Below are 16,180 nucleotides of genomic sequence, written 5' to 3'. Positions count from 1 at the left end.
ATATCTTGATTGAATTGCACATTGTTTGACTAATTTCGGATCGTTTGGCTTTGAGTCGAGAAGTTAAAGAGGCATTGGAGCCGGTTATGGAACTTTGGTGATGTAATTGTTATGTATGCACGGGGTGACAAGAGTCCGTACGTAGCTAAAACATATTTATGTTCGGGTATACTTAGGACTTTATCATGTCATATATATATATAAGGTTGAGCCTTATCCCTTGAGTTGTTGGCAAGTTATTTGAGAAACGGTAAAGGTTTTATTCACTTTGTGCTCACGTACTGTATTGTAAGCATGTGTCTCGTAACTCAATCATTTCCTTCCTTTCTTGTGGAGAGGGCCAAAATCCTCGGCAGTATAATAGATGCATCTATGGTTCGTGCCATTTGACCCTCGATAGTGTTCCGGATCGGGCCGAACAACCTCGGCATAATCGTGCGTTATATTCCTGGCAATCCGAATATTCACGAGATTATCTTTCTACTGATGCCCAACATTTTATATGGTACTTCTTATCCGTTTGTTACTGGCACATGATACATCTGAGTTATTGAGGTAGAATACAAGACTGAGAATTCATACTTTAAAAGAAATATTTGGAAGATCAGGTAACTTCACATCTGCTTATGATTTATTATATTGCTTTTTTGGACCTCTAGTAAAGTGTCGATGTTAACCCCTCGTTACTACTTCTCCTGAGTTATGCTAGATACTTACTGAGTATGCGTTTATTTACGTATTCATGCTACACTTCTGCACTAAATGTGTAGGATCTGACAGGTTCAAATGATGGTTATTTTGACGTGTAGGCGCAACTACTGAGGAGACTTTATGGTGAACTACATTGCAAGTTATGTATCGTAGCCCACAGAGTCTTCATCGTACCGTTTACTTTATCATGTCTTATTTACATTCTGGACAGATATTGTATTATTATTGTACTCCTTAGTAAATGCTCATGTTTGTGACACCGGGTTTTGGGATGTTCTAGAATTTGCTTAACCTCGATACACTTTTACTTGTATATTATATAAATTATATTTATCTATGACTTTAATGCATTTACGTCTCCACCTAACAAGATTCATGATTTTAAAAATAATAAAATGAATAATTAAGTTGTTAGTTCACCATTGGCTTGCCTAACAACGACGTTGGGCGCCATCACGACCTATAGTGGATTTTGGGTCGTGACAGTTATCCTTTGGAGTCACTTTGTTCAAGTCTCTATATTCAACACACACTCTAGTTTTTCCATCCTTCTTCAGCATATCCTCAACACTTTCCACCCAGGTAGTGTCTGACCACATTAGCGCTCAATTGCTTCATAATTTCCTCTTTGATTTTATCACTCATGGTCGTTTTAAATTTTCGTTGCTTTTGTTGGACTGGTGGAAGTCAGGATACGTGGGAAGCTTATGAACCACTAGATCAACACTTAAATCCGGCATATCATCTCTGGTTTTTTGTTCAATGTGAATGCTTATCTTTGTTTCTCTAACTTCTTCATGGATTTTGATATTAATTGGCTCAGTTTCATTGAGGTTGGACTTAGGCTTGTTTTCAAATTGTTCTACTTCTCTTTTTATTTCCTCAACAGCCCCATCTTCATCATATTCAACCTCTTGATGTATTATTTCAAAATTAAACAGCTTTTTAAGATCTGGGCGTGAATTCTGCATACATGTCATGTTATTAAAGCCAGCATTAACAAAACTAAAATGGAAACAAAATGATAGGAATTAGAAAAAAGGAAAAGATACAGAGCTTAATAAGAAACTCAACTGCATTTCATTGAATTTGAAAGGATAGAAGGGTTAACATCAAAACAAAGCAATCATACTGAGATGTTTGGATTACAACCCTGAAAGTAACCCAAATACAAAAAGAAGTTGCACAAGCAAACTACCAAGACTCCTTCCTCTTGGGGAGATGAGTTACTTCCCAATTGTTGAGCATGGTGTCTGGACCAATTAGTTGCCTATCGGCACGACTATTACCTTCACTAGCCTCGATCAAATTCCCTTCAGAAAACATCTGGTTGAGGACATGGCAAATTTCATCAATGTTTTCCTGCGGCGAGGAATTTTGACCCTTTTGGAGTCGTGGCTTGACAAAAGTGTAGAAAATGTGAGGGAATGATTTCTGCAAGACCCACCCATGCCTTTTACGGTGCTTGGATTTGTCTTCATCTGCTTATCTTGGCTTGAAGCCAAAGCCAAAACTACCCTTGTTACCAAAGGGACAAATGGGTTTCGAAATTCCTTACAGTTATGCCCCCAAGCCTTTTCCTAGCTCATAACCATGTCTCAGCATAAATGCAGCCACCATTACAGATGTGGCGGAAAGACGAGAATGCAAAATGGGCCTTACTTCCTCAACATGGTCCACAACAACCACTTTGAAAGCCTAATAGACAATGGACTCACTCCCTTCCTTGGCCTCAATACACGAGATTAACAAGTATTTATAAATGGATGACTCATCTTCTCCGTGAATAATAATTTCTTTCCTGTCATGCTGGAACTTGAGCATCTGATGCAAAGTGGATGGAACTCCTCGAGCCATATGGTTCCATGGCCTTCCAAGAAGAAAGTTATAAGAATTTTCCATGTCCACTACTTGGAATACAATTTCAAAATCAACTGGCCCAATTGTCATGGTGAGGCTAATTTCCCCAATGGTATCTCTCGCTGAGCCATCAAAAGCCCGGATGCGAATATTGCTGGGTTGGATTCTATCTATATTGATCTTCATACGTTACAAGGTAGAGAGAGAGAATACATCTACGCTCGAGCCTCCATCAACCATGACACGCTTTACATAATGCCCTCCATATTTGACAGTCAGGTGCAAAGCCATATTGTGCCCTACTCCCTCCTCGGGGAGTTCATCATCAGTAAAGGTGATTTTGTTTACCTCAGTAAACTGATTCACTGTGGTCTTCTCTAAGACATGTACCTCGTTCAGGATCTTAATTACTACACGGGCATGCTCTTTTGAATGTATGAGTAGAGATAGCAGAGAGATTTGAGCAGGAGTCTTTCTCAACTGATCAACGATTGAGTAATCCTGAACTTTCGTCTTTTTCAAAAACTTTTCCGCCTCTTCTTCAATGACTAGTTTCTTTATTGGCATTTGGCCTTCTCTGATTTGCTTTGCCTTTCTCAAATCTTCTGGAGAGTAACACCTACCCGATCGAGTCAAATCTCCAACTTCCCCCACTTCTTCTATGATTTCCTTGCCTTTGTAGGTCACCACAATTTTGTTGTAGTTTGAAGGAATGGTTTTGGTGCTTTTCAAACGGGGTTGCATGGCGAGTTTGATTAGGATCGGCTCTGTTATACCTTTTGTACCACCTTGATTCTGCATGATGGGGTGGCCTCCTAGGACTACAACCTCTGGCTTGGAACACTGGAGCGGACTTCCAACCTCGAGATTTTTGGAACAAATAAAGTTGCCTTCTCTGTGCTCTGGGCGCCTTTCACAATCAACGACACATCTCGGCTTGGACTTACTTCCAGTCTTATTCCTTCTTAAATCGTTCCCACTGTCATTTATGCTCGACCAACCTGCTTGTATTCATGATCTCGGCCAATTATTCCCTCAAAATGAACATCATTGTGTGCTGGCAATGGGTTATTTGTCACATTAGGAGGGTTCTCGTCATTTGTCACCACAATCAACTTTTCAGCTATGAGTCTTTCTATGGCTTTATTCAGAGTCCAATAGTCATCAGTGTTATGCCCCGGGGCACCTGAATGATATTCACATCTAGCATTTGATTGAAAGCCATGTGTATCGGGATGTATATGGTGGGGAGCAATCGGTCCAATCATGCCCATATGCTTCAACTTTTGGAACAGAGTAGAGTATGATTCAGCCAATGGAGTAAAAGTTTCCACCGGCCTCTACTCTCGACCATAATCCTGCCTGGGGTAAGCATTTTAGGGTGCCAAAAAAATTTGCTGCTGAGGTCGGGAAATCCTTGGAGATGGCACCGGTAACAGTTGATTGGGAGGCCGACCATAAGCTCGGGCATTAAACATTGTGTATTGTGGTGGGCCCATAGAATATTCAGGAATTGGTGGAGGATAATAATGTTGAGGGTAGCTAGACTGCCCCTGCTGAACTTGCATATAAGGGTGTGATGCCCCTCTTTGAACTTCTCTAGACCCTGAAGTCATCATGGACCCTTCATCTCTCTTCTTTCTATTTTGCCAAACTTTCCGACCCATTTTGGATTGCTTGGGTGGTAGTTTTGAGGGCAGCATGCCTTATAATTCTGCTAGTCTTGAGGCCATTTTCAACAATTTTCCCTATCTTGATCGCTTCCCATTGTAGACATCATGTTTTGGAAATAATCGTGATCTTGAGCCTCCAGAAAAATAGTGAGCAACTCATGGTTATCCATGGTTGGCTTAACTCTAGCCGCTTGCTCCCTCCATTTGATGGCATACTCCCTAAAGCTTTCAGTCGGCTTTTTCTTCATATTGGATAGGGAATTGCGATCTGGCGCAATATCAATATTGTACTAAAGTTGTTTGATGAATGCCTGAGCCATGTCATCCCACACGTGCCAGTGGGAGATATCTTGGTCAATGAACCATTCATAGGCAACCCCCATCAGACTTTCGTCAAAATAAGCCATCAACAATTCTTCTTTTCCTCCTGCACCCCTCAGCTGGCCGTGTCCATTATATTTCTCAATATTTGGGGTCTTGAACCCTGGTGGAAAATGGATGGGAGGGAACATGCATAGATCACTGAATGAAACACTTTTGTGACCACCTAGTCCTTGAATGTTCTTTATGTTCTGCTCAAGACTTTTCACTTTTCTAGCCATCTCATCTGGCTTACTCGTCTTGGCAGCCTTTTCAGTTTCTTCTGGTGACTCATATTGAGGAGTCTGATTATATGGAGTCGAGACCCTGAAAGCCATATTTGGAAAGTAGTAATGGCCATCATAAGCATAAGATGGTGTCTTATTGTTTGGCCTCGTCATAGGAGGTCGTGGCGGGATTGTATATACCGGCACGCCAGATATGACGAAGGGGTGTTCCTGGCTGGTGCGGCTGGAGGTCGCACATTAGAGGTACCAGGGGCAACAGGGAAGCTGTAATTTCGCACATACCTTGGTGTTAGATATGATCGCTCGCTGCATAGAGTGGTGGTTGAGTAGCCAGGGGTACGGTGGCAGTTCCCTTTGAGGGACCCTAAGGCGGAGGCTGCCCGAAGACCCACGCCTGATACACATTAGACAGTTGTTGTTTCAATCTTCTTACTTCCTCCGACTCTTTCTCAACTGACTGACCTTGGGGGTCATTAGTGACCAACTCAATTTTATCATTGTTAGTCATTGCTACCTTTCCCTTAGATCTGGTAAAGTAATGACGTGTTGCCAGTTTTTACCACAAACTAACCACCTTAAGTTTACTATAAAAGAGACAACAAACGTGTTAGGGTTAGGCATTTTATAGATATGAATCACAAGTAATATGCCATGCTTCTAACATTATCACCATTTCTAACATGCTTTTGGAGGCTTCATGTTTCATTCCGGCTTATAAGGTTGATGCTTATTGGCGCTTTTATTTTTTCCTCTCTCTCTCTCTCTCTCTCTTTCGCTTTTCTTTTCACTCACCTCATTTTTATCCCTCATTTTAGAGACATTGAAAAATATTTCGATCGAACCTTTTGGAGGTTGCCTACGTATCATGTCATCAGGTCATTACATAGTTCAAGGACATGACCAATTTGATACAAGACTCAAAAACAATATTTACATAAAGACAAACATTTAAACAAGACCAGACTCAACTTAAACAGACCTTTTAAGATAAAAGGAAAAATAATAAGACTCAAAACACCAAAAGACTTTTACAGACTCAAAGACAACAAAAGAATAATCAAAGTGGACTTCCAACTAAAAGAAGACTCTGATCTCTACAGGAGAATCCACCGGCATTACTGTAGTAAAGGCACTTATTCCTATGGCTGACCCCAATATTGCGGTTTATCCTCTTTAAGTATGCAGATATGTGACGGGCGACGTTCAATGATACTTCTGCAAATCGCTCAGGCATTATTACCTGGAAACTCCTGCATGCTCGGGAGGTTTATATGACTACCTCAAGGATATTTCCCTTAATGTGCTCCTGACCCAAATGCAACTCTTGATTTCGAATATTCCAAGAGCTTCCTTTCCATTATTGAGGAAAAAATATTTACACCCAAAGGTCCTTAGATGTGTCAGCTTGGGCTTCCTTCCATTCAGTAGTTCATATGGATTCTTATTCAGAAGGGACCTAATCATGCACCTGTTCATCAAGTAGCAAGCAGTATTGACAGTTTCTTCCCAGAAATTCTTTGTGATCCCACTGTCAATCAACATTGTCCTTGCCATGTCTTCAAGAGTTCTATTTTTCCTCTCCACAATACCATTTTGTTGAGGTGTTCTTAGAGGCAAAAAATTGTTAGTGATACCATTTTCAGTACAGAACTCATCAAATTTGGCATTGTCGAACTCTATCCCATTATCAGACCCGATGCAGGCTACATTATTACCCATCTTTACTTGAATCCTTTTGACGAAAGCAACAAACACTTCAAAGGTTTCGTCCTTGGTTCTGAGAAACAGGGTCCAGGTGAATCTGGAGTAATCATCGACTATAACGAAAATATATTTCTTTCCTCCCCTGCTTGCCACCCTCATGAGTCCACATAGATCCATGTGAAGAAGATTAAGTGACTTTGAGGTACTGACTTCCCTTTTGGGCTTGAATGAAGATCTGACTTGCTTACCTTTTACACTTGCATCACACACTTTGTGATTCTTGAAACTTGACTTGGGCAGACCACGAACCAGGTCCTTCCTGACCAATTTGTTTAGCAACGTGAAGCTTGCATGACCCAGCCTCCTATGCCATAATTCAGCATCATCGTTTAATAGCACTTAGATAGTTGAGATCACCAATCTACAGAGACTCAAAATCAGCAACATAGATATTTTTGTATCTTTTTGCTACTAGCACCACCTCACTAGTCACTATGTTTGTGACTGTACATACTTGTGACACAAATTCCACCTTGTTTCCCTTGTCACAGATCTAGGAAACACATTTTCGATTGAGTGTGAGAGAGACTTCCCAATCCTTCTAAGTCCCAGAATGTATCCTTTCTTGCCATTACCAAAGGATACACTCCCTCTTTGCAGGGCTTTAAATGAAAGGAAATCAGTTATACTTCCAGTTATGTGCTTTGAGAAGCCACAATCCATGTACCATTGTGTGCTGCTTTCCTTTACTGTTCCCTGCACAGGAGAATTATGAGTCAGACTTAGGACCCAAACGGGTTTGGGTCCCTTAAAATGAGGAAAGAGGTGAATGAGGGATCTTCTGGTCCAAGCAGGCATCATGCATTTTTTATATGAGGGACCAGGTTCCCTACCAGTAGTTACTTTCTCAGCAAAAACTATATTTTTCTGTTGTGACTGAAATCTGGTCTTATAGTTTTCTTTAAAGTGCCCAGTGTTTCCACAGTGGGTGCAAATCCAATTATCGGGTACAGTAACATACTTGCTATGAAGGTTATAGGGAATCTTTTCCCTTTGGAACCCAATCCTCTGTCTGTTTCCCCCATTGTTGGTGTACATGGCAGTGATAGCATCAGAGGGCCAGGTCCACTTGAGTGATTTTTCAAGATCACTCTTCACTCTTCCAAATTCTTCATGAAGTTATTTGTTTTTCTCAAGCTCAGCACACAGACTAGACTTCATTGAATTTAACTCACTTTCAAGCTTAATGTGTGCCTCGCTTGCAACTTCCTTTCCCTTTTGAGAATTTTCAGGCCTACTCTCTATTTTAGGTTCTCCAATTGTTTCCTTCAAGTCCACTACCACCACTAATAGGTCATCACTCTCATGCTCAATGTTAGTAACTCTCTAATCTAAGATTTCTTTTTCCTTTCTTACACACTCACAGGTCTCTTTTAGGTCTACCACAGCGACCATTAGATCATCTCTTTCATGTTCTATATTTGCAATTTTTTCATCTAAGGCATCCTTCTCTTTCTTCAGGTTCTCAATTGTTTCCTTTAAGTCAACAACCACGATTACTAACTCATCTCTAGTTTGTTCTGATTCTTCTAACTCCACAGTTAAAGCATAATTATCATTTATAAGACTGTGATAAGCATCAATTAACACATTTTCCAAAGACATGAGTTTTTTAGGAGAATAAAATTTCAGATTTCTCCGAACATCCAGAAAATTTACCTCATCATCGTCGTAATCTTCATCATCATCAGACTGAGCCATCAAGGCAAAGATTGAGTCATACTCAGTTGCTTCACTTTCTACTGCCATCATTGAACTATCACCATGATCATTTTCTTCTTCAGATTCGCTGGAGGAGTCTCCCCATGCAGCAAGAACTCGCTTTATAACATGGTCAGCTGTATTCTTTCTCTTGAAGCGTTTATCAAGAATCGGGTTCCTCTTATTTACTTTGTCAAAGTTGTTTTTATACTGATCTTGCTTTAAGAGATGGCACTCCTTGATGAAGTATCCTGGCTTGCCACATTTATGATAGAGGTCATAATTTTTTGGCTTGCTATAACTTCCCCTTTTTGGAATGCCTCCATTCCTGCGAACCATCTTCTGGAATCTTCTTGTCAAGTAAGCCATATCGCCATCCTCACCACTTGAATCATTGCTGTCTGTCTTGAGGACCATGTTCTTCTCCTGTTGGGTTTTCTTCTTTCATTGTCCTTCTTCTTCTTCTTCTTCTTCATTTCATATGTTTTTAGATTGCCAACAAGTTCATCTATGGTCAGTGTCTGCAAGTCCTTCGCCTCTGTAATGGCATTCACTTTGCTTTCCCAAGAACTGGGCAGAACACTAAGGATTTTCCTTACAAGCTTATTTCTTGGAATAATTTCACCAAGAGAGTGAAGCTCATTAATTATGGAGGTGAAGCAAGTGTGCATATCTTGGATGGATTCATCATCTTTCATCCTGAAGAGCTCGTACTCAGTTGTGAGCATGTGGATCTTGGATTGCTTAACCTGTGTTGTTCCTTCGTGAGATGTCTCAAGAGCCTCCCAGATTTCTTTTGCAGATTGGCATGCTGATATCCTGTTATGTTCATCAGGACCAATGCCACAAACAAGAATTTTCTTTGCACGAAAGTTCTTTTCTATGGCCTTTCGATCAGCGTCATTGAATTCCTTCCTCGTCTTGGGAATGGCTACAGCTGGGTCGCCAAGATTCTTGGTGGGAACAAAGGTTTTGTCACATATGACATCCCATAGCTCAGAATCTTCAGCCATGATGAAGTCGTGCATCCTAGTTTTCCACCATCCGTAATACTGTCCATTGAACCTAGGTGGTCTGTAAGTAGACTGGCCTTCTTCGAAGTTTGGAGGAGCAGCCATGAGGATCTTTTCTAGGTGTTAACCTGATAGAAAGTGCCTTCTCTGACACCAATAGATAGAATATAAGGGTCGACCAAACTCTATAGAGAACCAGGTTCTCTGTTAGTTCCACTTAGAACACACGCACACAGCAGTAAGTAAATGACAAGAGGAATTTTACGTGGAAAATTTCCAGCTCAACTGGATTAAAAACCACGACCTGCCCTTGTAAGATTTCAACTTCAATACTGAGCAATGTTTATATTACAACCTATGCAACCTAAGAATTAACCTTTTAATCCCTCACTAACTTGTAATACTCTATTACAAAACACTTTGTAATAACTCTATTACAAAGACTTTACAACTTGACTAACTCTAGCCAAGACTCAAACACAAAGGTTTAAGGTTTACAAAAAGGTTTCCTACAGAGTACATCTGAACAAGCTAAGTAGGAAATATAATTTAAGAACTATTATAAAGTTACAACTCAACTAAGGACATACAATGACTTGCTGTGGAGAATTGGTTTGTAGTAGTGTTGTTCTTTGGTCTTAATGCACTTGAAAGTTGATTTCTTGATCATCAATGACTGCGTGAGAGCTTCAATGATTTCTCTAAGTGAACAAGGGATTTGTTTTATCTTCCTTGGTGTTAATAATGCATTTGTGACATCGCTAGGATGACGTGAGCAAGGTGGGTAACAGACCACTCCCCATAAAGTTGACTGCTGCACTGTTTCTGCACTGTAGCGTGTGCAGGCAGCAACTTTACAACTGGGGAAGTTGACTTGTACTGTTTCCTCGGGAAACGATAGTTATATGTTCCCTCTATTGTTCCTTTGACACTGAAGAGTGTAAGCATATTCCAAGCTGGAACCTTTCGATCTTAAGGTCTTAAGGATATGTAATTAATTCCTTATCTGGTTCTTGGCAGTAACTTTGTTAGATCATCAAAACATAAAGTAAGATAGTTGTAACCTATCAAAAGTCAACATGTACAAGCTTGAATTCTGGTTAGTCCCCAGCAGAATCGCTAGAGCTGTCACACCCCTTTTTAACCCAAAAAGATACATGTATTATGAATTGTGGGTTAAAGAGTTTTTCCAATTAAAGTGACAAACTTGAGTAGGGATTATTTTATTTACAGATTTTTCGGTGTTCCAAGTCACCTTTTATTTGAATCCCTAATCAAAGGAAGATTTGACTCTATTATTAATGGTCTGCAAAAATAAAGTCCAGATACGGAATTATGTTAACCGAGGAAAAGGTGTAAGGAATTCTCCGAGTCCTATGGTTCTAGCACAGTCACTTTATTGACTACATTTGGCTTATATTATTTTTGGATAAACTGTATTTTATTGATTTTTCATGTTTTACCTATGTCCGCTTTCATTTTTTAATTATTAGAAATACTAAAGAATGTTTTGAATAATAAGATGTCATAACCACACTACGCAAGTGAATTCATGATCGAGACGAAATTTATTAATTTTGTCATAACAACTCTACGCAAGCGAATCCGCAATCATGACAAAGGGTTATTAGCATGTTATTACTTTTGGAAAAATTACTACGTTTGAGGAAGTTAATTATTTTTGGAATTTAATAAATGTCAACCATCGCGCCACGTAAGCGAATCCGCGATTATAGCTAGGGATTGATTAAATTAGAAATTAATTAGCACTATTGGATATGGTATAAAACTATTGAATTAATTTAATGATTGTTAAACATCATGCAATGCAAGCGAGTCCGAGAATGAAAAAGTTAAAGCGCGCCTACAAGTTGCCTAGCGTGCTAAATTAATTATTAAAAGTGAATAAATTATTTAATTAATTATTCAAGAGGAGAGGATATACTACTATTATATTTTATTTAACTAACCTATAGCGTTGAACTTGCTAAGCTTATGCTTATTGAAATTCCATGGCATTAGGCCACTTATTTATTTCTGGAAAAGGGGCTAGCATATTGATTAAGGAAAGAAATCATCTTATGGATACTTGGTAGCAATGGGCCAAATCAGTATATATAGCGTTGAATATGAATCCTTGAAGCCTATTAGCAGTTAAACCCCAAATCCCTTTTTAAATCCAACAAAACAAACTTTATTTCAACCTAACCATGAAACTGGCCAAATTTGATTCTAATAAACAATTCACCTTAATAAATGATGTAACCAAAATATGATAAAAGCTCACTGAAATATAAAGCTAATAAACGAAACAAAGATTCAAACAAAATTCAACAAGGATATTTTTATATTTAAAGAATAACTTCAGAGAAGGTTAACAATTTAACTAAGAAAGGCGATGCCAAAGCAAGCTAATAAATGCGAACACGGTAAACTAAAGAAATTAGATTCACATCTACAACATGCTCACCTAAAGTAGATTAAAAACTTTTAAGTACAATAAGGTGAGAAATGGACTTTCAACAACTAGATAACAATAAGTAGAGAGATGTCTTCTAAAATAAAACCTATAACTACTGCATATTTATATGTTTTTATACATGGGTTCAGCATTCATTCTTAAGCAAAAATCAAGTATGACATGCTTCAGCCATCCGGACAAGTTCGATTCTTCTTATTACTATAAAAAATATGTAACACAAAAACGTAGGAATTACCTAGTTTGCAGAGTAATAATACAACAGTGAAATGAGCAGAAACGATAACAACAAAAAAACAATGAAACAACAGCAAATCGGGAGTAAAAATGTTGAAAACCCAGCAGAAATGACCCAGAAAATATGAGCAAACAACACTTGAAACTAATCACTAGTAATTTCAAGAATCACCTAAGATATTCTTATTTTTTATTGAAAGGTTTACACTCTAAGATTCACTCACAAAAGCTCACAATTTTCAGCTTACTATTAAGTGTCCAGCTGCTATATTTTACTTTCAAAGTTGTGTTTTTCTTAGAGTGAATGATATGTCTAAATGTGTGTGTAGTGAGGAAAGAACCGTCCCTTAAGTAGGCAAAGAAGGGCACTACTGATATTGTATGCTAAACATTGTTCAAAGGGCTCTCCAAAAGGTGAAAGGACAGCTTGAAAATCTGTTGTAGTAGAAGCGAGGAAAAAAGTCATTTCAGCCACCCTACTAGCAAAAACGTAAGCTACTAGTACCCTATATCATGATTGATTTTAACTAAACTTCAGCTTTAAACCAACAACACTAATCTACTTGCTCAAAACAAATCAAAAATAGAAAAATGACCTAACTAGACTTAACAATTTGAACTATTAATCGACAAGAGAAGTCATAACTTAACAAAATTAAAGCCAAGCTAAATGCTTATTAAATAGTGAAGCAATTAGAAAACTAACTATTCAAAGACAAAATCAGAAATACTAAACATGAATTAGTCGGAACTTAAAACCAAACAAACTACAATCAAACTCAAAGGGATAGACATAAACAAAATTGCTAGAAGCCTTCAATCTGATTTAGACAACTAATTATACTATCCGAAAATGACTTAAACAAACAAGCAACTAAACTGAAAAATAGTTATGTCGACATGCTGAACCCTGAAATTTTAGTTAATTAGTATGAATAATTAAGCATGATTTAAAAGAAACGGCAATTAGAAGCTAAAAAGTTATAAACTTGAAACTGAAACTAATTTCATATCTAAGCCAAAATACATGTTAACAGTAGGGGTAAAACTAATGAAACCGATTAAGTTAAACAAAGACAAAAATCAGAAACTAGATTAAATACGACCTAGACGATTATTAACAGAATTTAAACTTAAAATAACAAGGCCTAAAAATCAATCACAAAGGTAACAGAAAATCAAATACAAAGAGAAAGAGATTAGGATTCATACCAATGAGGGAACAATGTTAACTCGAACAACAAGAACGGGTCGTGGATGTCGAGCAAAGGCAGTCCGAGCAAAATTCGATTGTTGATACTCATAGAAACCATGAAATCCAGTGAATCGAGGTGCGACTTCTATGACATCAATAATACAACCTTGTTTGGAGCCGATGCGGAGGTGAAAACGTGAGACACTGGCGATTTCGGGTTGGAGATAAGAAAATAAGAGGAAGAGAGAAGGAGAAAGGTATAAACTTAATGGTGTTGAGGCCACTGATCAGCGGTGGAGCAGCGGTGGCAGTGAGGTGGTCGACAGTGGTGGATGGCTTTTGAGGGGTGAAATGGGTAGGAAAGGATAGATCTCGAGGAGATCTATCCATGTATGTATGTATTACGGGATGTGGAAGGTTAGATCTCGCCGGACTTTAGGGTGGCGGCAGCTAGGGTTTTTTCGGATTTAGGTAGATTTGGTGAGATTAAGGGTGATTTCGGGGATTTGGGGTTTGGATATGGGTAGAGGATAAAGAGAGGAGAATATTGGTGTAATTTAGGGGTGTTTAAAAGTTGGCCGCCACCGGTGGGCGGTTTCCGGCGGCGGAGCAGTGCGGCAGTGGGCGGAGGGACGAGAGAGAGTGAAGAGAGAAGGAGAAGAGAAGAAACTAGGGCAAAAATGGGGGCAGAAATCTGGTAATTGGGGTTTTAAATATTAGAAGGGAGATTGAATGGTGGTCTTTGGATCATGAGGAAATGGATGGGTGAGATTTAATCTTGAGGCTACTAAGCGAAACAACGTAGTTTAATGTCCTAACGACATCGTTTTGGTTCTGCTTTCGGACCACTTGGTTGGACCGGTATTGGGCTCGATTTTGTGGGCTTGTTTTGGCCCATTTCGGCTAAACAAAGCATCAACCCAATCCCTTAAACCCGTAACAAAACTATTTAATAATCTAATTCTAAAGTCTATAAACACACACAATAAACCTAGATAAAATATAATGTAGGAGAAATAGAAAGAGCAGAAATTAGATATTTACATATACCACTCTTTATTCGAGAACATGAAGAGTTTTCGTGTAAACTAAGTGAATACCATAGCTAATTTTGCTCATGTATCACTCCAATGAAATCATTTGTTTGGAAAAAGGTGACCGAACCTTGCTTCCGAGCTTTCCTACATATCCTTGGCTATAAAGGAACCAGGTCAGTGTAGTTTTGGAAAAATTTGATAGTTGGGACTAACAGACACTAGATTTAAGACCGGTGTTGCTGTTGTTGTTGTTATTATTGTTACTTGCTGATTACATCAAAAGAAAAATAGAAGAGAGCTACATATGATGCAAGCTAAGAGTTACAAAATTCCTATCTATATGTCTTGTGGAGTCAAATCTTGATTCTTGACTTGACCGTTTGTGTTGACCTTAAATTGGATCTTGATGCTCTTTGAAAAAAAAGATAATTACTCAATCTCAGTTGCTTGCTTTCCTGATCTGAAATTGAAAAGATGAATCTTGAGACGCTGAGTTGCTGACACATTATCAAAGCTAACTACAACTATCCAGTGATCGAAAGACTTCTTTCTTCTTATGAGAAACTGAAACTGCAACTTTTAATCTTCACATGTGCTCTACGGCAGGGCCTACAAAGCCATCAAAGACGAACAAAAGTTCCTGGCCCAGTTTGCACTAGGAAAATTTTGTGAGTTATTGAAGAAAACTATATGCTATCTAATTTATTGAAAGGAAGACAGAGAAAGTAGTATAAACTAGCTATGCGAGGATATGCAACCACAGGGTAGTACCATGTGTTACCAAAAGGAAATGTAACAAGGGGTTAGTACCAAGTATTACTGAAAAGGAATGTAACCAGGGGTTGGTACCCTATATTACTAAAAAAGAAATGTTACTAGGGATTGGCGCCCTGTATCACGAAAAGGAAATATAACCAGGGGTTGGCTCCCTGTATCACTAAAAGGAAATGTAACAAGGCGTTGGCGCCCTGTATCACTAAGGGAACATAACCAGGGGTTGCTTCCCTATATTACTGAAAAGGAATGTAACCTGGGGTTGGTACCCTGTATTATTAAAAAGGAATATAACCAGGGGTTAGCGCCCAGTATCACTAAAAGGAAATATAACCAGGAGTTGGCGCCCTATATCACTAATGGAATGCAACCAAGGGTTGGTTCCCCGTATTACTGAAAGAGAATGTAACTAGGGGTTGGTACCTTGTATTACTGAAAAGTTATGTAACTAGGGGTTGGCGCCCTGTATCACTAAATAAAACGTAGCCGGGGGTTGCTACACTAAATTACTGAAAAGGAATGTAACTCGGGGTTGGTACCCTGTATTATTAAAAGGGAATGTAACCAGAAATATAACCAGGGGTTGGCACCCTATATCACTAATGGAACGTAACCAAGGGTTGTTGCCCCGTATTACTGAAAAGGAATGTAACCAAGGGTTGGTACCTTGTATTACTTAAAAGGAATGTAACTAGGGGTTGGCGCCATGTATCACTAAAATAAAATGTAACCATAGGTTAGTGCCCTGTATCACTAAGCTAACGTAACCAAGGGTTGGTGCCCCGTATTACTGAGAAAATGCTAAATCCCTCTAGGTAAAAAGGTTCTACCTAAGTCAAGCTAAGTAAAACAGCCTAAGCAAAGAGCACTTCAACCCGAAAATATGGGATGGATCCCCTTAGGCGAAAAGGTTCCACCCGAGTTAAACTACGTAAAATAGCCTGTGCGAAAAGCACTTCTACCCGGAAATATGAGCTAGATCCCCCTAGGCGTAAATGTTCTACATGGGTTAAGCTACGTAAAATAGCCTGAGTGAAGAGTACTTCTACACGGAAATATGAGCTGGATGCCCCTAGGAAAAAAAGTTCTACCCGAGTTAAGCTACGTAAAACGGCCTAAGCGAAGATT

The 16,180-nt window shown here is 39.0% G+C and overlaps 1 protein-coding gene across 1 annotated transcript; it reads right to left on the bottom strand.

Moving 5' to 3' along the window:
• Positions 1-3,557: 3,557 nt before the first annotated feature.
• On the bottom strand, positions 3,558-8,656 carry LOC138892889 (uncharacterized). Its single transcript, XM_070176642.1, has 10 exons — positions 8,360-8,656; positions 7,981-8,308; positions 7,792-7,893; positions 7,460-7,725; positions 7,071-7,312; positions 6,132-6,920; positions 5,315-5,379; positions 5,135-5,246; positions 4,556-4,931; positions 3,558-3,854 (listed from the first exon to the last, which is right to left on the bottom strand). The coding sequence occupies exons 1-10, from the start codon at positions 8,654-8,656 to the stop codon at positions 3,558-3,560; spliced, it is 2,874 nt and encodes a 957-aa protein (XP_070032743.1).
• Between the last annotated feature and the right edge of the window lie 7,524 nt (positions 8,657-16,180).

Source organism: Nicotiana tomentosiformis, chromosome 5 (genome assembly GCF_000390325.3).
Source record: "Nicotiana tomentosiformis chromosome 5, ASM39032v3, whole genome shotgun sequence".
Lineage (NCBI taxonomy): Eukaryota > Viridiplantae > Streptophyta > Magnoliopsida > Solanales > Solanaceae > Nicotiana > Nicotiana tomentosiformis.
This window is presented reverse-complemented; position numbering and strand designations above follow the sequence as displayed.